We start from the raw sequence: 21,661 nt of genomic DNA, 5'->3' as shown, positions 1-21,661 counted from the left end.
AGAAGGTTCATGACAGGAACAGTAGTGGCTTCTGTGTGGGGTTCCTATCAATGCACTGCAGATAAGTGGCATTAATTCTGAACTAATTTTTCCAACTTTATTCATCAATAAGACCAGTATTTTTCATAGTTAAGTTATGTATGAAAAAGTGGGTATTTTATTATTTTTTTTCTCTTTTTGTTGTTTTGTTTTTAAAAGCTTGATACATGTAGCGTTGGATCAAGGCACATACAAGACTGGCCAAAGGGCGTACAAAGCACTTTGGTTTTCAGTTGAAGAAACAAATGATTATGGCAACAAAGAGCGGCTTGGGGTTTAAACACGAGATAGCTCATAGTTCAGTAGGAAGGCAGAAAGAAACATGTTACCTTACAGATTTATCAAGGAATTTCTGGAAAACTGTGACAGTAATGGGCAGTATTCCCGACTGTGATGGCAGTATATAGAACATACACCTGTATACTGTATGGGTATACGCCTTACAATAGCTGTATTCCCCAATTGTTGGCTTACCTTGGTGTCTAAAGTTTTTGAGACCTTGCTTACATTGCTCTTTTTCCCCCATGAAACTGCATTTTCAACCCTTTTTCTATTCAGAGCAGTTTCTACGTGTTGTCTCTGTCCTCCTGTCCTTGCCTCTCAAATGCCTGTGACTGTCCATCACTGTTTGCTCTGGAATAAGCAGACTACCGGTTTTAATAACCAGAAATCTATCCCTAAACTGTATCTACCCCTTTGCTTTGTAGATCCTAGCACATTTTATTTAAATTCCTTGTTAGGAATTTGATTGTGCTTTCTTTCAGGGCTCAATTCTTTACACGTGTCAGCAGCTTCAGTCTCATGCATGTCATTGATTTGATTATTTTCTCTTAAATTGGATTTCACCATTGTTGAATGGATATGTCCAGACAGCTGATATTGCCCATTACTACACGCACTTTTGTTTATTGAATATCCTTGTGGTTTACAGATTTAATAGACCCAACATTGAAGTTCTGTGAGTTTTTGCAACCACTTCTTGATCTTCCTGATTTGCCAGGTTCAACGTCATTTTATTGATACCAAAGTGAAAAATGGCCTGTGCTTACACTTACAAGGATCTCAGATGAATGTTCTGACTGCTCAACACGGCAAGATAATTCACTTTCACAGTCAACAAGTCATCTTACTCAGTAGAACACAAAAGTTAAATGGTCTGTAACTTCAATATTAGCAAGGAAAATACAGTACAAATTACTAAAAAATACTAAAATATAGAATTGTGGTCAGGTATCCCCACTACATGAATCGCAGCAGTAGCCTGAAATTTGAAACTTTTAATAAAAAGTTCTTAAATATAAATTATATGGCAAATGTACAGTACATTGCTTTGTCAGTCTTTTAATCCAGTGTTTTGCAGTAGAACAGCAACCGTTAAGTCAGTCTTTTTCTTGTTTTCTTTAAAAAACAAAACCGAACCAAAAAAACCCAACGCAACCCCAAACCAGTCTTTCACGCCCTTCAGTATCATGAGTGTGAATGATCTGAATCTGGAATACCACTGTCTCTGTAGCTCCTGTTACTACTGCTTTCACTGTGGCTGTTCTTGTACAGATTCATGCCGTTGGGGGGGAAAATGGTGTGTATTACAAACTCCTCCTTGGACACTTGGTCGTTGGTTATCGGGATCATCTGGAAAGAAGTCTCCCTGATTTCTAGGATGGAGTTATCCTTCTTGGTTCCCGCTTCGGCGTAGTCGTCTTTTCTCCGGCGTCCCTTGCTGTAGGCGCAGTTCCGGGAGAAGAGGGACCCGTTTCTGTGGACGTACCAGCAGACCAGGGCCAGCAGCGCGATGGCCACCAGCGCCACCGCGCCGCCGATGATGGCAGCCAAGGGCAAGCTGGAGTTTTTGTAAGGTTCTTTCTCCTGCTCCCGGTTGAGGGTGGTGGTGGGGTTGTACATCTTGAGCGGCGCCGTCTCGGTCTCGATGCACTCGGGCGTTTCGTCGGAGAGATAGATGTTGCTGGTTTCCATGGGAACCATGCAGACACGGTACGGCGATTCTGGCTCGAGAGCCGTGAGCAAATAGTCGTTTCTGTCGCCCGTAACTATCGTTTCAGTTATAGATCCAAAGGCAGGGCTGTGACCCATCTTGAGCCAGCTCAGTCTTAAAGCAGTCATGGGTAATGCAACTTTCCAGGAGATGTGGATAGTCTCCGTGCTTACGGATTTCACAAATATTGTAATGATTTTGCGTACCGGGCTGGCTGTGGTTCTGTAGTTTTTATTGATGTTGGGAGTCTTGATGTCTGGTTGTTTGGTCACGGAAACCGGCCGGTGTCCCTGAGCCGGGTACAACGTGTTTGGTACCGCTGTAGTGATTTGGATGGTGCTTATCATGCCATCGTCCTTACAATCAAATACTTCCGCGTTGAGGTCTTTGATAGCCATTCCACGTACTTTTTCTGGTGCCTGGCACATCAGTCCACGTACGTTAACTTTCAAAGGCAATGACTGTAACCAGTCGCGTACCCATTTCATTTTGCACCCACAGTGCCAAGGGTTGTTGCGAAGAAACAGCTGAGTTATGTTGTCCAGATCGTCAAAGACGCCCTGAGGTAAATTGCTAAGATTGTTATTGGACATATCTAGTCGATACAACTGCCTTAAGTAAGAGAAAGCATTGGGTGGCACACGGTTGATGTGGTTTTCTTGAAGATAAAGCCTCCTCAGGTTTGTCCCCGGCAAATTTACCGGCGCGGCTGTGAGCGAATTGCGGACCAGTGACAGTTCTGTAAGATTGACTAGATTCATAAAGACTTTGTCTCCTAATCCATGGTTATTTAGAAGATTTCCGTCTAAAACAAGGCGTTTTAGATTTGTAAGGTCTTGAAGGGACAGCTCTGAAATCGTGGAAATACGATTATCATCCAAGCGTAGCTCTTCTATCGTTTTAGGCAAACCCCAGGGAATGGTGCTAAGGTGATTTCGGGAGAGAAAAAGAAGTCTGAGATAGATGTTGTCCCGGAAAGCTCCATCCTCGATGCTAACAGCGGAAACGGAATTATCATCCAAATGCAGTTCTTCCAGATAAGGAATTTGTGAAAGTGAATCATAAGTAATGGTCCTTATGTTATTCTCCTGCAAATGCAGTTCCTTAACGTACTTAGGGAGGTTAGTGGGGAATTCATCTAGGCTGTTGTGGTATAAATATATTCTTTCCACCCTAAGCAAGTTCTTCAGTTCTGAAGGAATCCCAGCATTATTTATTTGATTGTTCTGAAGGAAGAGGGTAGTAGCATCCTCTGGGATTCCTGTAGGAATAGACGTCAAATCGCGATCATTACAATAAATGAAACCCACATCACAGCGACATACTGAAGGGCATGGTTTGGCACTAACAGAATAAGGTGCCATGTCAAGTAACAGCCCTATTTTAGTCCAAACTAGGAAGATGCTCCAGGTTACACTAATCATGGTCAGGAATGATGAGATTTGTATACAGTTCTGATCTTCAACAATCTAAAAAAACCAAACAAACAAAATTATCCAGATCATCAGTGAAGAAACTGCAATGAAAATTCAACATTACAGAAGACATCAGAAACATGCGTATTAAACTCAAATTCAAGCTTATAAACACATTTTACTTTCTTTTCCTCACATCAATAATGATATTACTTCTTGTGCTAATTCAATGAACAGGTTATTCTGCATAGTAATGAAAAACAATATAAACAAAGTTCGTCTGATCTGTGAGTTGTTTTGTGTAAGCAAGAAGGCTCTTTCTAAGGATTCCTTCACATTTCAAGTGCAGAGACCATCTTTGTTCGCAGGGCCCACATAACTACAGAGCCACACCAGAGTTCAAGTAAATCATTCTATATCTTAAAGATAAGAAGTAATTCTCTAAGCCAGCTAACTAGCCCAGGAGCCCTTAATTGAACTATAAACCCCTTACCAAACCTACAAGTTTAGCAGTAGCTATTTTGGAGGCTCAAAAAAAGTCCTAACGGCAAAGCATAAAATGCAGACAATAGAGCAAGGGCCAGCTAAAGGCTTTCTGCATGTGTTTCAACATCACCCTGTGTATCTTACAAATACTGTGGCCTAGTTTTCTTGGTTTTCAAGCTGGAGTGTTTACAGAGGTGAATATAACAACTGGTAGGTAACTAACAACCTGATGCAGCTGGTAGAGCTACTACAGCTTTTTAGTTGACCATATAGAGTATTTCATTACATGCTTAATTTCGTATTTAAATATTTGTCGCTCTCAAAAGTCTTCTTACTAGCAGTATGCTAATAACAGACTATTTGGTAGGTTTAACCACATTTCCCCATCTTATTAGTTCGAACTGTACAGGGAAGGATAATATAAATTAACTCTTGAGACTGAAATTGTACTTTGCACTGGGTAGTGTGTTTGTACATTGAGCTCAGGTAATTAGCATTTTTATAGCTTTTAAGACAACATAACTCAATTACCATTGTAATTAGAGTTGTGAGAACTCCTGCACGATGACCTACGCATTAAGCGGTGTCATGACCTTTCCTCTTGTGGGTTCATATATTAATTGAACTTTATTCTCCGAGGCACGAAAAGAGAAAGAAATGAATATTGATCCTACCGTATTTAAAGGTACGAGTAAATTTTGTGCTTGAGGATATCCAGTACAGGAATGTCTTTCTTGCGAGTCACTCTTACGGTTTACTCCATGGAGCTGTGTTTACTCAGCCGGTGCTTCTCTTCTCGGTGGTGTGTGTTCCCCGGCCCCTGGCACAGCACTCAATGAGCATTCCAACCAAGATTTATCATGGTACGTAAGCACACCAGGCTGGCCTGTAGAAGAGCTTTAGCTTCCCTTTGGTTTTGTCCTCCTGGAAAGTCTGTGAATGAAGAGCCTCCTTTGTTTGGTTTAATGCCTTTAGCAGGAATTACTTTCTTTGTAACTCTTACAAACTCTTGTGTGCGGCGTAGTAGTCGGAGGTGGCAACTTCACCGCCGTGTGATGGAAACTATTCATTATGCTGAGGCCTGAAGGATGGCAGCCTCTTCAGAAAAGGTCAGGAACAGAGCTTTTTTTTTTCCAATCCAGAATTATCCAAGTATAAACTTCGTACAGTAGCTACATCCTGATACATCCACACCTCTTTGAGAGAACCATTTTCCGACCCTCACTTTTGAACGCTGCTTCCAAATTTGTAATGCAAAAAACCAATTCCTCTTGTGCTGAAAGAACAGAAGTTACTCTACCGTGGAAATGTTAGACAATTCAGATGGTTTTCTTCATCAAAAAACCCCCACAAAAGTACGATTTCCTTCCCAGAAAACTCCCCTTTTAAGGCTTTCCTTGACCTCTTAATTTCCTGTGAAAATAAAAACAAACATAAAAAAATTGGAATTAATAACTGGTGGACACTTGCATTCTGGTAGTGTTGTATCCCCTCTATAAATTATATGATGTTTGTTGTATACATGACGAGCACTTCTTGTTTTCCCAACGTATTGATATTTCAGCCAAATACAGAGCTCTTTAAGAAAGCATAGTGCTGGAACTATATTTTCCTTTTAGTAGCAAATAAAGTCATCTTGAATTGACAGACAGTAACAAAATATTTGTAAATGATATTTCCCACTTGATTACAAATGCCAGTCCTGCCTTTTTGGAGGAGACCAAAATGGTTGGTTGCTTTGTGTTCTTGGTAAATGGATGTAGATGATGATGATCCTCTCCTTGGTTTTAAATGTAAAGGGAGCTAATTACCATTCAGCAATTACTGGATGAAAGGGAAAAAGGTTTTGCTAAAATATGATCTTAATATTTGCAACGTGCTGACTCTGAACTGGGGACTAGGGAGGTACCTGCATCAGCTCTTAGAGAGCACAGGTACATATGAGAGTTTTGTCCATGCTCAATATGCTGCTCCATAGGAACTCCTAAGCCATTGTGTTTGTCATTTTGCAGGGTGGAATCAGTGTTTAGATCAGCATTTTATCCGATCTGTTTTAATTTCAGAAAAAGCAAAATATCCTCAATCCTGCCTGTTGCCGTTTCTTGAAGAACTCTAATTATTGGCTTATTTTATAATGGTGTATTTTAACCCTGGCCACTTCATCTTACTGTTGCAGAAAGTATCCAGTGATGGTCTTGCTTTCCCTGAGTGCAAACAGGTAGTGTGTCTGAAATAGAAATGGTGACATCTGAAATGTTAAAATGCCTTAATGTTGACTTGCTTCTGCTGTTGCTGATCACATGTTGTCTGGGGAACTGAGCACAATGCTGGGAAGAACCAGCGTGCTGAGGAAATGCTTTGCTTGGCTGCCTTCTGAGTAACTTCTGGTCCTTCAGAACAGGTTAGACCTAAAGGAAAACTCCTTTGCAATTCGAAGCAGGTCCATCACGAAATAGATCAGTCGTAATCCTACAGCAAGGGGAAATGTGCACTGACACGAAATCGTTGACATAGATACAAATGATGCTGCTCTTTATCATAGAAAAATGTTGGCCATTAAAAAAAAATTAATAAAAAGCCCCCCACTTTGGAGATGGTGTGATTGTCTGGGGAGAGGATGGTCAAGCGGCTCCTGATGCTGCTTTCAGTCTCAGCTGAGCTTTGTTGTTGCACCTTGTTTTCAGAAGTTGTGTAATGGAAATAGTAACTTCAAATGAGACCTCCACTGTGGCGTAAGTAAGTACTTTAACAGATGCTTTATTTAAGGCAAAAATGCAATCTGTGTGGCCACGTTTTAGAATATGCAGAAATGCATATTTTTTTTGGTAACTTATGTAACTTGGGTAGCTTATACAATCAGTATTATAAAATGGGAGAAAAATGCTCCATAGTCTTGCAGTGTCCACTTTTCTTAGTCTGTATTACTGGACTGTTTGGGGATGTAAGTCCAGGTTTTATTCCTGAGACTTTGAAATAAACACCTGCTTAACAGCTGTATAAAAAATGGTACCTCTTAGGAACTAATGGGAAATTGTGACAGAGGGTATTTTCTGGAAGTATGTTGTGAAGAAGGGATATGAATTCCTTAAATAGGCCTTTGAAGGCTACAGTAACTTTTAAGTACTTAAAAAAAACCCCAAACATACATTTTCTGTAGAAATTTTAGAGCTGTAACAAACACGTTGGTATTAAGCAAAACAGAGGCTGTAGTATGCATACATTACATATATCCATACACAAGAAAGTAAATCCATTTGTTTTACCCTTCTAGCATATAAACTGTTTCCTCTTTGCTCCATTTGATAGTCATCCCTTCATTTATTGCCACTATTATAATAGCAGTAATGTGTAGGATTAAAATGAAAGCACTAAAGCTTATGAAGTCCTTGGAACTTTTTTTTATCCCTTCTCTCCAAATTACATGAAAACGAGAGACAAATAAAAGCAGGTCTCTTTGGAGAGGACGACACTGTTTCAAAAATGTGGATTAAGACTATACCCCCCACTCCCTTTTCTAAACTTAGAATAGTTTTCTTCAGGTTTTGATTGTTTGATATCTTGCACTTCCCTTTTATATCTGAAACCATAGCTGAAAACAATGTTTTTGCATATCAAAGGCTCCAGTGATGTGTCTACAGAGAAGAAGGGAATCCTGCTGCCTTGCTCCAACTTTCTCCTCCTTGAGCCGTCTCTAAATATTCCCTGACATCAAGTCATTAGAGCTGATCTGGCAGGATGAAAAGAAAAGTGACCCCCACTGGTACAGACACTGTGTCCAGGTTTCTGCTACATCAAATTGGGGAGGCTTCATGGACACATGGTTTTCAAAGAAGCCATTACTTTCAAACACGTTTTAGAAAGTGTGGGCTAAAACTCTTTTTTTAAATGCAAAAATGACTTTTTGGGTAACAAAACTAACGTCGAACAACTGAACGGCAGCTTTTTTTGCTTATCTTCATTGCGAGCTGAATGTTTTCATGAACTTTGCTGAACCGCCTGGTTAAATTACTTTTCCCGGGACATTGTGTAAGCAAGTGAATTACTACAGATAGTGGTAACGCGTGAGCCTCGCGCGTGGACTTATCGCTGTGGTACAGCTTATTTTAAAATGTTCAAAATAATCTGCGCTATACCAGAGAAAATGTACCAAGAAGAATATTATATATTGAGGTAGGCAACAGGGGAAAAAAAAAAAGTATATTTGAAAAGTTAGAAGTTTTTCTAAAAACGGTGCCAGAGATGTTTTCTTTTCAAGCTGTGATAAAACATGAATAAAATCAAGACCTGGCTCACTCGAGGTCACACAATGCTTATTTGAATTTCTAATCTACCTCTGTGTTCTCCGGCAGGAACTCTGGTAGTTCAGTGGCTTCTTTCTAACCATCCAAGTAACAGTGGGAAGGGGAACAGCTCGGTATTTTTAGGTTCTAAATGCCGAGGGTATAATTTAAGGTTAACATTAGAATATACATACTTGAGAAGCCTAACAATTTTGCTTAATCAGTGTGCCGACATTCCAGATTTACCTCCATATTTGCTTATAATCTGAAATGTATCAGAAACATAAAACGCACTTTGCTTTTAAAATACTCGTCAAGTCTGTCTATTGCATGTATTGCATGTGGAGTTTACAAAGGTCATGCTGCCTCTTCAACAACTTTTAAAAAGCAAAGTTCCACAGTGCTAATCTACACTTAAAACAGTGCCCGTACTTTGTTTTCTTTAAGTGTATTACTCAGGGTTAGTTGGTCGTGACAGCAAAATGCTTTCTAAGCACCCTGTCTAGGAGCTGCAATTTCCACGATCATCATATTTCAGGAAGGTGCCCCAGCCTTTTGTTTGGTGCCAGGCAAGCAGAAGATCCTCTGGCTGCCTTGCCAAGGGGGAAAAATGCAAAGGAGTTTGTTAAAGTGAGGGTGAGCCCTTCAGTCACCTTGTGGCTCTGCCTGGGTGCAATTTGGGGTTTTCTTCTGTTACAGAAGGTTTTATATAGTGGTAGAAAATTTGCTCCCCCCCCCGCCCTGCTTCTGTAGTAGTTGAATACAATATTGCTTTTGTCTTCCCAGCTCTAACTCAAGTGCCTTAAAACAAAATGCAAATTTTCATGTGATCTTCCCTCAAATGCAAGCAAATCCGACTTAGAAATTGATTTTTTGAGCAAAAGCTCGACTCCATGCCTAAGATGAGTCAAACCAGTATTTGCTGTAGAGGATGGAAATGAGCCTAAGAGTTGTTTTCTTCTGAAGTTTTACTTTTAAAACCTTTCCTGGTTTTGAAGATGCTGGGTTGAAAAGATCCAGGCTGTTCCTCTTGTTTTGACTCCTCTGCTGCTGCAAAGGTTGGACGTTAAAAGCACTTTGAGGGGGAGTGTTTTGCAATGGCTTTTTGTTTGGTGTTTTTTAGTGCTCTTTGAGTTTAACCAATTATGGCTTCTAGGTTTTCTTTTAAGAGCTGCTGCTGAGGTAACTCGCCCATGCTTAAAATAAAAGAATAGAGAACAAATGCTGCCACTGTTTCAAGGGACAAATCAATGTTTTTCACTCTTGACAAGTTTAGGTGGAATTATATCTGATAGGGAGTTCCTGGCACAAAATGTTAAGCCTGTATAAAATATTAAGCCTGTATAAAATATTACTTAAACGCTGGTTAAAGTTCCAGTAGTTTTGTTTCTTTCCCTTTTAAAACAGTTGTTTCTCATCTCCCCCGATTCCTAAATTTGCTCCTCAAAAAATAAGACTTTAAAAAAGTGAAGCTGTAAGATTCCTTGAATTCTTACAGCTGAAGAAAAGAAGAATGGAGTTTGGGATGATATATTCACTGAACACTTTTCAATGTGCCTGCCCTGAGTGATGTTGGGTCGCTTATCAAAAATCAATGTCAGCAATCCCATTTTAATTCTTCTGTTCATTCCTGTGCTTTGGGAGTGATAAAGGAAAAAAACAACAAAAAGAACCAGCCATCAGCATCCACGCCTCCTGCTAGGAGACAAAGGTGGGCATTTGAAACCACTTCAAATAATTGCAGTGCAAAGTTTGCAAACTCCAGCAATTTGCTTTGATTACTCACCATCGTCTTACTTAATATCCTTCAACTTGTAGCTATTGCTTACAAAGGAAAAATTAATGTAAAAAAACCCCAAACAAACAAAAAAAAACCCCACCACCCCAATTTAGAAACGCTTCTTTATTTTGTTCTTGCTGTAAAAGGTATACACGATATTTCTGGAGATGAAAGCTTGCTGCTGGGAGTTTACTACAGAGTTTTTTTGCCCACTGGGGGGTGGTACACGCTGCAAAAATGGTGCTTTTAAGAGCCACAAGTCAGATGTTTTTTGCTGCTGTCCAGTTTTCTCTGCTTTAATTACAACAAAGTCTCCTGGTGAGAAAAACAGAGGCAGCCTCCTAAGGAGGGATTTAGAAAAAATATATATTAAAAAGAATTACTCTTTTCAGAACATGTACAGATCCCTATTTCCCAAGTTGATTGTATTAAGTACAGTATTTATCTGGTTGTTCTCCAGTAAAAATACAATTGAATGAATGTACAAAAATAATATTAAAAAGAGATAATTAGCGTTTTAAATACATGCCAAAGGTTGTCACTGTTTCTGGTATAGAGGAGGAACACAGAAGGCAGGAAAAAAATGCAGCTTTTAGAAGTGATTAAATGTAGATGGAAAAATAGAAAAGCTTGATAACAGTATGAATAAGAGGATTAGAATAACCTCCATATACTTTAAGATAATTGGCTTTCTGTAAACCCAGGTATACCTTTTGTTTATGAAATACTTGAAAACCAATCTTAAACAGGGCAGTACTGTATGGGTTTGGAATAAATTAAAGGAAACTTAAGGGTGGGTTGTTGTTCTATTTTGAGGGAGGGAAGGGCACTGAAACCCCTTCAGTATGACCTAATGTGTGGCATATACTGACAAGGAAAACGCATCCTGATCTTTCTATTTTATAGCAGAGAATTATTTTCTTCGTACACTTGAATTGACAAACGCATTTTTCACTCTAATTCAAAGAAATGTTCATTAAGACGCCATATCCTCAGGCAACAGACGGTGAGCATAATTGATGCTTCTATCTCTTTGGGCAGCATATTTTAGGCAATGAAATTGGGGTCAGGATAATGAATTGGTTTTTTAAGTCTGAGCATTTTCAGCCTCTTCTTTCAGTACTTTTTCTCCGCATAGAGGATTTACATAGAAATGCAAATTGTGAATCTTCGGAGTGGCCATAAGAAAATGCGTTCAGCTGAGGTGCTCCTTCTCAGGAGTATGATTTATTTCACTGTCAAATAATCCTGCATTTCGGAGTGAATCTGGTGTCCAGAAAGCTCTGCTGCTCTGTTAACTGACCGCAATTGATCCCTTGAAGAAGGGAAGCGACTTGCCTTCGGTCCTAATTAGTAACCCATGGCTAACAGCACTCCACGAATTAGTTAATTACGCGCCCTCCTCGTTGGCGTTTGCAACACTCCTCGCAACTTTGAATGGATGCGCCAGGGTTGGGCTCAAAAAACCCCTTTGCGGTCAAAGAGATTAAAATGTACGCTACCTCAAAAGAACAGGACTGAGCCAGCGAGGCAGCTGTCTGTGCAAGAGCTTTTCTTCGCCAAGGGGGTGAGCTAGAAAACTAGGCAGGAACCAAAAGAAATCAGAAAAAAAAATGAGAAAGCTTGAGCCTAGATGCTGCAAGCCCGACTGCTGGGCTGGGAAACGCAGGGATCCTCGGGCTTCACCTTATAACTAAGTTGCAGCTCTTGATTTGATTGTGTGCGAGGAAAAGGGTAAAACAAAAGGCTCCGGCACATCTACCCGGCGTGGAACGGTGTTCGGGGCGAGAATAACGTAGAGATGAAGTGGGCAAAGGTTTAAGTGGATGAAATATTTATTCGCGTAGCCGTTTAGAAATTAAGTTGCTGAGCTTGTGAGAGCGCAGACGATCACTTAATACACGGAAAACAGCAGAAAAGTTGATTAAAACTAGGCGAGGGCGTTTCGAATGCTAGGGAGATGATCAGCCAGCTCTTCTTCCCCAAGAAAGTGGGGTGTTTTGGAGGGGAATTCGGGCCTGTTGCATTCTTTCTTAACGCCTGTGCAACCATTTTGTTCCCCATCTCCTCGCCCGCAGAATCGGTGCGTGAGGAGCGGCTGCGCTGGGGAGGGGGCACAACGGCTCCTTTTATTTGATTTTTATCTTTTTTCTCAATATATACGGGGGAGGGGGGGAAGTTTCCAAACCAAGGCAGCGATGCGCGGTACGGACAGGAAGATTCCCCCCGCGGCGCCCCGTTAAAACGAGGGGGGGGTCCCAGCACGCCGGCGTTGCTATGCGGATCCCCCCCGGGCTCCCCTCCGCTCCCGCGGAGCTTTTGCGCTCGTTCTCCCGGAGCCGGTGCACCGCTCGGCTCGGGGAGCAGCCGGCTTGCACACCCCAACCGTACGGCGGGTGTGTGGCTGAGCAAAGCGCCGCGCTGCTCCGCGCTCCTCCGCGCCCCGCCGCGCACTCCCCGCCGCAGCGCCCTGCCCGCACCCCGGCGCCTGTGCGTGTGTGCGGAGAGGGGGATACCCAAACTTCCCGCCGCATCCTCCTCCTCGAACTCCGCACCCTTCCCACCCCCCTGACCCGCGGAAAAGCGCTGATCCCCGCACTTACCCGCGGGGCGCGGAACGGGGGCCGATCCGTGCGCGGCGGGGCGCGGGAATGGCGCTGGCGGCGGGAGCGGAGCGCGCACCGGACCCGGCGGGCGCTGCGCTGGCGCGGGGCAGGCGCGGAGCTCGGCGCGCGCCCTCAAGTCGAGGCGGCAGCGGCTGAGCCGGGGGGGCGGGGCCACACGTCAGCGCGGGGCGGGGCGGGGCGCGCGGCGCGGCCGCCAGGGGGAGCAGCAGGCGGCGCCATGACCGGCGGGACGGCGGGGGAGGGAGAGCAAAGAGAAAGAGAAGCGGCGCCTCAGCCCTGGGGACAGCGGGGAGACCCCGAGCCGGGAGGGGACGATTCTCTGACATTTCTTGTTTTCTTTTTCGTTTTTATTTATTTCTCTTTTTTTTTTTTTTTTTTTGTTCCGGTGGTGCCATTGCGGGAAGGGGGTGCCCTCTCTCTGACCAATCCATCCGGCTCCTCACAGGGCAGAAGTCAACCCCGGCCCCACCGCCTGCCCCTTGGTTTTGGCCCAAAGGTCAGGGGTGGTTGAGAGTTGCACAGGTACTTTTAAAAGAAAAAAAAACATGGATAAATCGGTGGCTGCTAAAAGGCACCATAGAATCATTTTGTTTGGAAGAGACCCTCAAGATCATCGAGCGCAGCCATAACCTGACTCTGGCACTAACCCACGTCCCTAAGAACCTCGTCTAAGCGCCTTTAAAACCCCTTCAGGGATGGTGACTCCACCACTTCCCTGGGCAGCCTGTTCCAGTGCTTCACAACCCTTTCCATGAAGAAATGTTTCCTAATATCCAATGTGAACCTCCTCTGGCACAACTTGAGGCCATTTTCTCTCGTCCTATGACTTGCTACTCTGGAGAAGAGACCAATGCTCTCCATGCTACAACCTCCTTTCAGGTAGTTGCAGACAGTGATAAGGTCTCCCCTCAGCCTCCTGTTCTCCAGGCTGAACAGCCCCAGGCCCCTCAGCCGCTCCTCATCAGACTCATAAGCCATCGTGCTCCAAAAGCCGCAGCACCTCGTGTGAGACACTGCAGGCCACAGTGGCAGCTTTGGGAGGTTCAGAGGTATTTTCAAGGTATTAGCACTTAAGGCTGTTTAAAATCAGCAGGTGGATCAGAGCTGCCTGCTTTGTGCGCTCCACCCAGGACGGCACTGGCTCGGAAGCACCTTATTGTGCCTGGTGAGACTGGGATTGTGGGCACAAGGCCCGTCCAGCCTGCGGCCTTCAGGGATTGTTTGGTTGGAAAACAAACTTTCTGCTATTCTAACAGAACCAAAAATTTATGGTAATAACAGCATGAGCTAGAAAATATATTCCCCAGGTGTTTTTTCATGAAATCTAGTTTCCTTTTACTCGTAGTTTATTAACTCACAGATAGCGTTGCATTTGGTACATGCGGTTGTCTCTGCTCTTCGCTGTTGTCCTGAGATTGCACTTTTTGCTGATATCAGAACACAGCAAGGCCAAGCTCCATTAAGTTTAGAGAGAGTTTGTTTTCTTTAAGGCCTTTGGAAACCACCAGGTAGTTGCAATTTCTGTGTGGAGTTTGAATATTTACGCTCCCTTCGTTTACCTTTTGGCAAAACCAGAGCCAGACAAACTAGAAAGCGTCAAACTTCATCCGTTCCTGAGAGGAATTTTAATAGTTTCTTGAACGCTGCTTGATGTTATTTGGGATTTAGATGTTTGAAATGTTATATACATGCTGTATTTATTCAGCTAATTAAAATCCTAGATTGATTTTCTTTTACAATGAGGGAAAAGGTTTTTTTCTCTCTTATCACTTGATTTCTGTTCTTTCCCTGAGGAGAGTAAAAACTAGTAAGAAATTGACTTCAAGTTAAGGTACAATTGTCTGTATTGATAGTCCTGGCAGAGTGAGCTGTGCCCTAATCAGCTCAGTGTATACAACTCTGTTTCATAGACAATGTATATACAGCATGTTATATGCAGGCCTGTATGGATACATAGTTGTACCACACAAATACAGGTAAGCCTGGTGTTGCAGTGTGTTTGTGTGGGATAGAACGTGGCTCTGGTGGCTATGGTAATGCACAAGGCATTTTGAGATCCTGCAAATACCCTGTAGATTTTTTTTTTTAACTGAGATTCTCTTAAGATTTTAGCAGCATTTTTAAAAAATGTCTTGTATTTGGTATTTCTTACTCCCAGCTTGGTTGTATTAGTTAACAGATTCCAACATTGCCATGTTGCTAAGTCTTAACGTATTTCTGTGGGATATTCATAAAAGATGTATGTGGTATGCATTCAGCTATCTTTCGGTTTTATTCCAAGGCTGGTGTAGTGCTTGTGGCACCAGTTAGAAATTACAGTAAGTATTCCTAGAGAATTCTAAAGGGCATGTGAGAAATAATTAGATTTTACCAGGTCACAGCTGCTTTAGAGTACTAAAAAGTCTTTACTGTGCCATTGCAAGCACATTTTTTGCATTCTTTTATGTAAACTCCTTAAATATACTCCTTAAGAACACGGGCAGCCTTTAAAATACTCTCCACAAAAAAACCCTGTTGTATGCGGAGACCTTGGCCATGTTCTCCGTCTTCTTAAAATACAGAATTTCAAGGCCTCTTGAATTCCAGGAGAATGGTGGAACTCTGTTAATATTGATGGAGTTACTCATATGCGAGGAATAAAAATTTGCATATGTAACACAGATGTATCAACCCCTAGGAATATAATGAGATATTTTAATTGAATTTCTAAGTTAAAATAGTCTTTTACCTGTATTTTGTTTATAAAATTAATTAACGCTCACGACATGGAGATTAAAGTTCTCATCAGACCCATAGGGAAATCACCTTTCAAAGACACGTCAGTCTTGTTAACACTTAATGGGCTGAGTTTAGAAGGTGGCAGATGGGAAATTCAGAATACTTACACTAAATAACGTGTTTCAAAGAGTCTTAATGCAAGTTTATAACACACGCTTGTAAGGTGCTATTAGGTCAATGTGATAATGATGACGCTTGTTGTTATTTTTTCTTTCCCTGAGCACCCTGATGGGATGATAAGAATCAAAGTTCTGGGAACTCCCTTGGCCAAAGGTCGGCCTGAGTGACTCTCCTATGACTTGACAGGCGTTTTGGTTCTGCTTCGTCCTGCTGTAAATCTGGCTCCAGTCATAAGTGTTTCTGGGCAGGACATTTATGAAATGTTAAGAAACCAAACACATTGACCGGGAAGGAAAATTGAATCTGAGATCACTCATCCTCAGTGCAGAGGAGAGAGAGCTGTCTTCAAGCAGCAAAGCTGAGCTGTTGCTTCTTTGAGGACAGATTTCTTTTAGATAAAGTTGAGAGTAATAGTCTGATATTCAATGAAATGCCCTGAAATGAACGTTAGTGGTTTTTAGCTTTAGGCTTTTATCAGGTTATATTGATTTTTCAAAGCAGGCTGTACCCAATCCAGGTTAGGCATTGGTTGATTTGTAGAGGCATCTAAGAAAAAAAGATACTGTAATATATGAACTTCTGTATGATTCATGTCCTATAAGCTTTCCTGTTATTGGCTAAGTACAGTTTCTCAGCAAATATGTATTGTAGTTTGTATTAGAATTTAATCTTTAAACAATCTGAACCATTTCAAAATTAGAATCCAATTTTGGATACATTCCTTCAAAAAGAAATGCCTGTCAAATTCAGCTTTCAGCATTGTGTGTGTACATAGAGTACCTTGTCAAAGTTGGTGCTCTGTATCAAATGCAACAAAAATGAGAATGTAATCATGCAAGACAGTCTGTGGTAGAGCTAAAAAGCTATGAAGAGCGTAAAGCTAAATATTTGTTTAAAATTAGGTGGGCTCAAAAGTGCTGCTTTTTCCTTTTTTTCCCCTGACAGAGGAATGTTTGAGAGATAACAGTTTTAATTGTGATTATTCTTTTGTCTGTCTGTAAAGGCCAGGAGATTAGACCATGGCACCTGTGCTGTCTGCCATTCCTCACCCTTCTCTCCCTGTTCTTTCCAGCTCTCCTAAACAGCCCCAGGGAAAAGCCCTGTCTGCTCAGAAACACCCCTGATGCAACCACATCTCTATTTTTCCTGCAGCAAATAAACACTTTTGCTTATCAGATCATGTGCTATTGATAGCAAAATTAAGTAACTTAATGGGGTACTTGAAATTGCAAAGCCTATGAGTAAGATGAGGGCTTTTTTTTTGATTCACAGAACACAGAGAAATGGATAAAGAAAGCTGATTGGGTAAAGTCCACGCAAAGTTTGCTCCTAATGCTTAAGACTCATTGCTTTTTTTATATTTAGAAGGCAATTTCCTCTGTTACATGTCAAACCATGAAGCCACGAGGACAAAATTTTTAGGAGAAACAGTGCTAACTCCTTCATAGCTACGAAGAATATGGAGTATGTGCTTGCAAACTTGACAAAGTGAGCGATGCTATCAGAACAGAATAGCCTTTCCGTACGCTTGACGTGGCTTTACGGTGTATTAAAGAAAGGAAAAATAGCGTTCCCCCAAAACAACCTTGAAAACTTTAAGTGAGGTTGTTAATAATGTGTAGTATGTGCGAGGAAGAATCCTGTAGAGGACAAAACTACTGTTCTTCCCTGAGGGTACTTCTTACATTTGCAAGTTCAGGTTTTTATGGGTGCAACCTATACTGAGCTGAACAAAGTGGTAAATGAATTTTTATACCTGCCTCTGTTTAGAGTATCCTAGTAATAGAGAAAATCTTATATATATATATATATATACACACACAAGCATATTAAACATCCTGAAATGGCAGGAAAAAAAATCTGGTGCAACTTTGGTCTTGGATTCTTTTTCTTGGAGCTTTAATTGCTGCTTATGTGACAGCTGCTCAAAGCTGGCCATCAAGAATAGAATTACGCCAGGCAGCAGTGATTTGGGGTTGGGATGGATGGCTCCTGTCCGTGTTCCTGTCCTGCCTGTTGGTATTTGTGAACTCTTTGCTGCTCCTGCTGTTGACTGGTTAGATACTAAGCAGACATCCGTTTGGTGAAAATTCATGTTTCTTGTTGCATTCCTTGTGTCTAGCAGGTGTATATCTCCTTGAAGACTAAATCTGCTTTCTTCATTACTCGACGAATTGGACAGTTTTCAGGAGACTTTTTGGATGAAAAAAGTATGTGCTGGAAGTTAAATAACAAAATATGAAAAAGTTATTGTAAGTGCACTTAGATTGCAAGTTATCTTGAAGTGTTTGTTACCTAGATTTGAAGATTGTTTGAGCGTGATTTCACTACACAAAATAAAGACCAGCTCTCACATTAAATGCCTTAACTCAAAATGAGAGTCTCTCAGACAAATGTTTTCACAGAAAAGTTAATGTTCCCTTGGTGATGGATTTTATGGTGGAATTTTGCCTTTTCTGAGGTAGAAGTTTAAACAATGCATGTAGCTAAATGGGCAGTTAGAGCAGTTTTTGTAAATCTCAGTTCTTCATAGCTGAATACCAAAAGCTTGAAAGTCACGTTCTTTCTCCTGAGTTTCTTTTCAGGCCACCAACCCTCAGAGTGGTTCGAAAGAATGTTTGTTGATACGGTGATGAGTGCTTTATATATAGATATACATATATATTCTCCTGGTCCTTCCTCTTAGTTTTATTTTACTGCCTGATAGCTCCAGAATTTTTGCCACCTCTCTCTTTCTTCTCACCGTTGTCAGCCTCTCTCTGGCAGGCTTTCTGCATCCTCTCTGCCTCTTACCCACCTCCTCTCCTCCTCCCGCCGTGCCCAATAGCTGCTCTTCTGCACATCCAGCCCACACAGCAGCATTTACATTCCAGCTCTTTGTGCATTGTTCTTCTGCCACGAGAAGCTGCTGCTTCTGAACTCTCTTCTCTCCATTGTTTTATTTCTCCTTTGGCCCCCTTTTACATGCTAAAGAGTTTCTTATTTTCATCCCTTCTCCTATTAGTCCCAGATCAGGTGAGCAGCTTCACAAAGGCCTAAGCTTGTAAAATTAGAGTAGCCAGGGTCTATGCAGATCTATAATCTATTAATTACCCAATTTGAGTATTTAGCATTCTTTGAAAACTTAAAGCAGTTGCATTTATATAGTGCTGCTGAAGGCTTTAAGTGGTGATCTATTATCTCTAAAAAAATGTACACCCCTCACTTTCCATGCAAATCAAACCATTAACATGCTGTTTTGACCAAATGCGCCACCCTAGTTGTTTGCGTTGTTTGTGTCTAGTCTGTGTTAAGATCTAGCAATAAACTGGAGTCTGCGCCTTTGCTGATTTGCTTGTGTAATACCTGGTTTTGAAATTACGGAAGGCTATGTGCCAGTGTTGAATATATGAATAACTCAAAAGCATTTATTCTCAGGAAGGACTAAGTTTACATTGTCTGAACAGATTTGTTTAGTCGTAAGTAGGGGTGATTATTCCGTCTTTGTCTATTTTGCAAGAGAGGGCGTTTCAGAAATGACTTTGCAATACAGCAGTTAATGCCGTTGGCAGAAAGTTACAAGTTGATACAGTGATTAAAATTAAGTTAACAGGAATTTTGAAATTTCCCTGGCCATGAAGAGTATAGTTACATTTGGTGAGGTTCTGACTCAGAAAGAGGGTATATATGCAGAAACTGTATCTCAGTTGAGAAGACAAACTGCTCTTGTAGGAGAATCAACTCCACCAGCACCATCTGTGTGAATCAGTGTGGAAGCTGGCTTGTCTGCAGCCTCTGCTGGCTGAATGTACTGTGGAAAGCTCCTTGAAGCTAAACAGAAAAAAAAGTAGTTGTAAGGCATATGTATATTCTTTCCCATTTGCTTTTCCTAGTTATACATTATTAATCCTGATTTTAGTTTTTACCAGTGAAACTTTCTCTAGAATCTACCTGGAATGTAAAAGACAACTCATTTCTAAAGTGTTGGCGTGCTCAGCGGAGGCAGACTGTTTCCTTTGAGTCTCAGAAGCACATTCCTGTTGGAGGGTTTCCTGGGTATTCCTAGAGCAATCCCTCTTCAGTTTTCACCCTTGTCCCAGTTGCAACACTGGAGAGAATGCCTGGGAACACTGGTTAGTGGAAAGAAGCTGACCCTGCCAGGTGTCTGCCCAGGGCTTGCTGGTAAAGCGGGGAAGTGAGAAGGCCTGAGACTCAGGAATGGCTTAGACCAGGCGATGGGCACGAGTTAGTTTGTTGATGGGTATGCATTGCTGCTGCTGAGGATGAAGTTCCTTGAAGTGCTAAGAGATTCACGTTTCATGGGAATGAGATCTAAAGGCCATTTCAAGCTTAGCATCTGCAGCACTGTTCTACACTTTTTCTTCATTAATCCATCTTTCATCTCCTCCCTCAAAGTTTTTGTTCTTTGTCCTTTTGTGAACATGCGCTAATTGCTGCTGCCAGTCCCAGGGCCTTGGGGGAAATATTGGGAATCCTGAAGAGACACAGCCTGTAGAAACCCATAAGAAACCTTCAGGTCTGTGACTGAGGGAAGCGGAGGCATTTTGGCTGAGCTCAGGATGGATGTGGCTGCGTGTGATGTGCAGCATGCAGGTGAGATGTCTTGTCTGAGAAGGTGACAGCAGTGGCTTTGTTACCAAAGAACAGAGTCTGTCTGAATTTGGACGGTTCCAAGAAATAGGAGATTGCAGAAGGCAGGATGGAGAAGGGCCTGTAGTAAAGTCGTTAGAGTTTAAGTGATGCTTTGGGATAGAGAGATCAGTGAGCTATTTATGCTCTTAGGTGGTCTGGCTTTGCATTTCTTTGCTTAGTACTCTAGACAGGTTATAAAACCAGAATATAAATCAATTCCTGATTTTCAGGTATTAGGACAAAACTTCTATGAAAGCAAAAACTACTTGGCGGTGTGACAGGGCTAGCTCGACCTGTGAGCTGTATCAAATATGGTACGTCCATGGTCCTAATTAGAGCATTAATTTATCTGTTCCTAGATAAGCAGGCTTTCAGATACAGTAACGTGTGTGAGAAATAGTTAATTTGCCCTTATTGTTGAAAAAAATAATCTTAATTTGAATGAGAGAAAGAGACCAGATCCCCTGATGAAAACTGGAGTAGTTCTTGACCTTAACAATGATCTTTAAAATCATGCCTTTCTAAAACCACTAGCGGTGCCTGAACTAGCACATTCTTTCTAGTTGTTCACCTGATGCATATCTCAGTATGTCTTTTGATAGATTAAGAAACATACAAGACGCTTGTTAGAATAGCAGTGTAGTTTGATACATAAAACTTCAAACATTTTATAAATAAAATGACCAGAGTATCTCCTGAGATACAAAGTGTGATTATTAGAAGTAATGCTTGAAACATGTTCTTTTGTAGTTTTAAAGTGCTAAAACCAGAGGTTTGCCTTGCAAATGCCAGCAGATGCAACACCCAGACTCCAAGAGAAGCTCAGGAAGAGCTGTTAACAGCTGCACTGGGAAATTACCTTCATATTTAAATATGAGTACATCTAAAAATAACCCCAATGAGAAATGAAAACTCTATTTGTTGTTAGCTCGCCTAGCATTTGTCTTTATTTCTATTTTATGTTATTTTATGTTATTGTTCGTGGATATAACAAAGCCTATTTCATTTCTTCTTGATCATTTTTCCCAGGGGACGTAGAGAGGCTCTGATTGCAATTGTAAATTCTTTAGCGAACAAGTCACGATTGCTGTGGATTGTTCAACCACAATCATTTCAGGCCTGTGCTGGGTCAGCTCTGTACTCTGCACACACAGTGGAGCCTAAAAGCATATAACAGAAGGATTCAGGTTATTGAGTTCAGTTCCCTGATACTCCAGGCAAGAGCATCTAAAAACGGGTTTAACAATACAGCTGGGCTGTTATAATGGCCGGCTGCTACCACAGAGGGCACCCCCGTCTCCTCCTTTGCATCAGTGCTTGTGTTTGGCCAATCCTTTCAGTAGCTCAGCTGCCAGAAAATCACACTTCTCACTGAAATAAAATATGTTCTGCCAGTGCTGCTTTTCCATCCAACTCACGATGGAGCCAGACAAGTGCTGGTGCCTGCGCCACTGCAATAAAGGGAGCAGGACCATCCTCTTCCGCTGCAGCTTGCTGGTTAGGTCAGGCTT

General features: G+C 41.7%; 2 protein-coding genes across 12 annotated transcripts in view; one reads left to right on the top strand and one right to left on the bottom strand.

Moving 5' to 3' along the window:
- The window catches only part of MACROD2 (mono-ADP ribosylhydrolase 2), an 869,250-nt gene that overhangs the window by 107,253 nt on the left and 740,336 nt on the right, over positions 1–21,661 (top strand). For 2 of the 11 annotated variants that reach the window (XM_065059849.1, XM_065059847.1), the window contains exon 1: positions 13,428–13,680. The exons of 6 other annotated variants lie outside the window; for them this stretch is intronic. In XM_065059849.1, coding sequence (XP_064915921.1) covers positions 13,443–13,680 — 238 coding nt within the window. In that variant the 5' untranslated portion in view covers positions 13,428–13,442. Of the gene's footprint in view, positions 1–13,026; positions 13,681–21,661 lie in introns of those variants that run through there. 3 more of the 11 variants (XM_065059854.1, XM_065059853.1, XM_065059848.1) reach the window with 3 other exon arrangements.
- On the bottom strand, positions 130–12,754 carry FLRT3 (fibronectin leucine rich transmembrane protein 3). The gene is made up of 3 exons (XM_005510692.4): positions 12,597–12,754; positions 4,608–5,346; positions 130–3,501 (listed from the first exon to the last, which is right to left on the bottom strand). Exon 3 carries the CDS (start codon positions 3,454–3,456, stop codon positions 1,507–1,509), a length of 1,950 nt encoding a protein of 649 aa, XP_005510749.1. The 5' UTR covers positions 3,457–3,501; positions 4,608–5,346; positions 12,597–12,754; the 3' UTR covers positions 130–1,506.

Source organism: Columba livia, chromosome 3 (genome assembly GCF_036013475.1).
Source record: "Columba livia isolate bColLiv1 breed racing homer chromosome 3, bColLiv1.pat.W.v2, whole genome shotgun sequence".
In the NCBI taxonomy this organism is placed as follows: domain Eukaryota; kingdom Metazoa; phylum Chordata; class Aves; order Columbiformes; family Columbidae; genus Columba; species Columba livia.
Note: the sequence above shows the minus strand (reverse complement) of the source record. Positions and strands in the feature narration are given on the sequence as shown.

Coding starts and splice junctions, on each gene's coding strand:
- FLRT3 (XM_005510692.4), bottom strand. CDS start 3,456: ATGATTAGTGTAACCTGGAGCATCTTCCTAGTTTGGACTAAAATAGGG.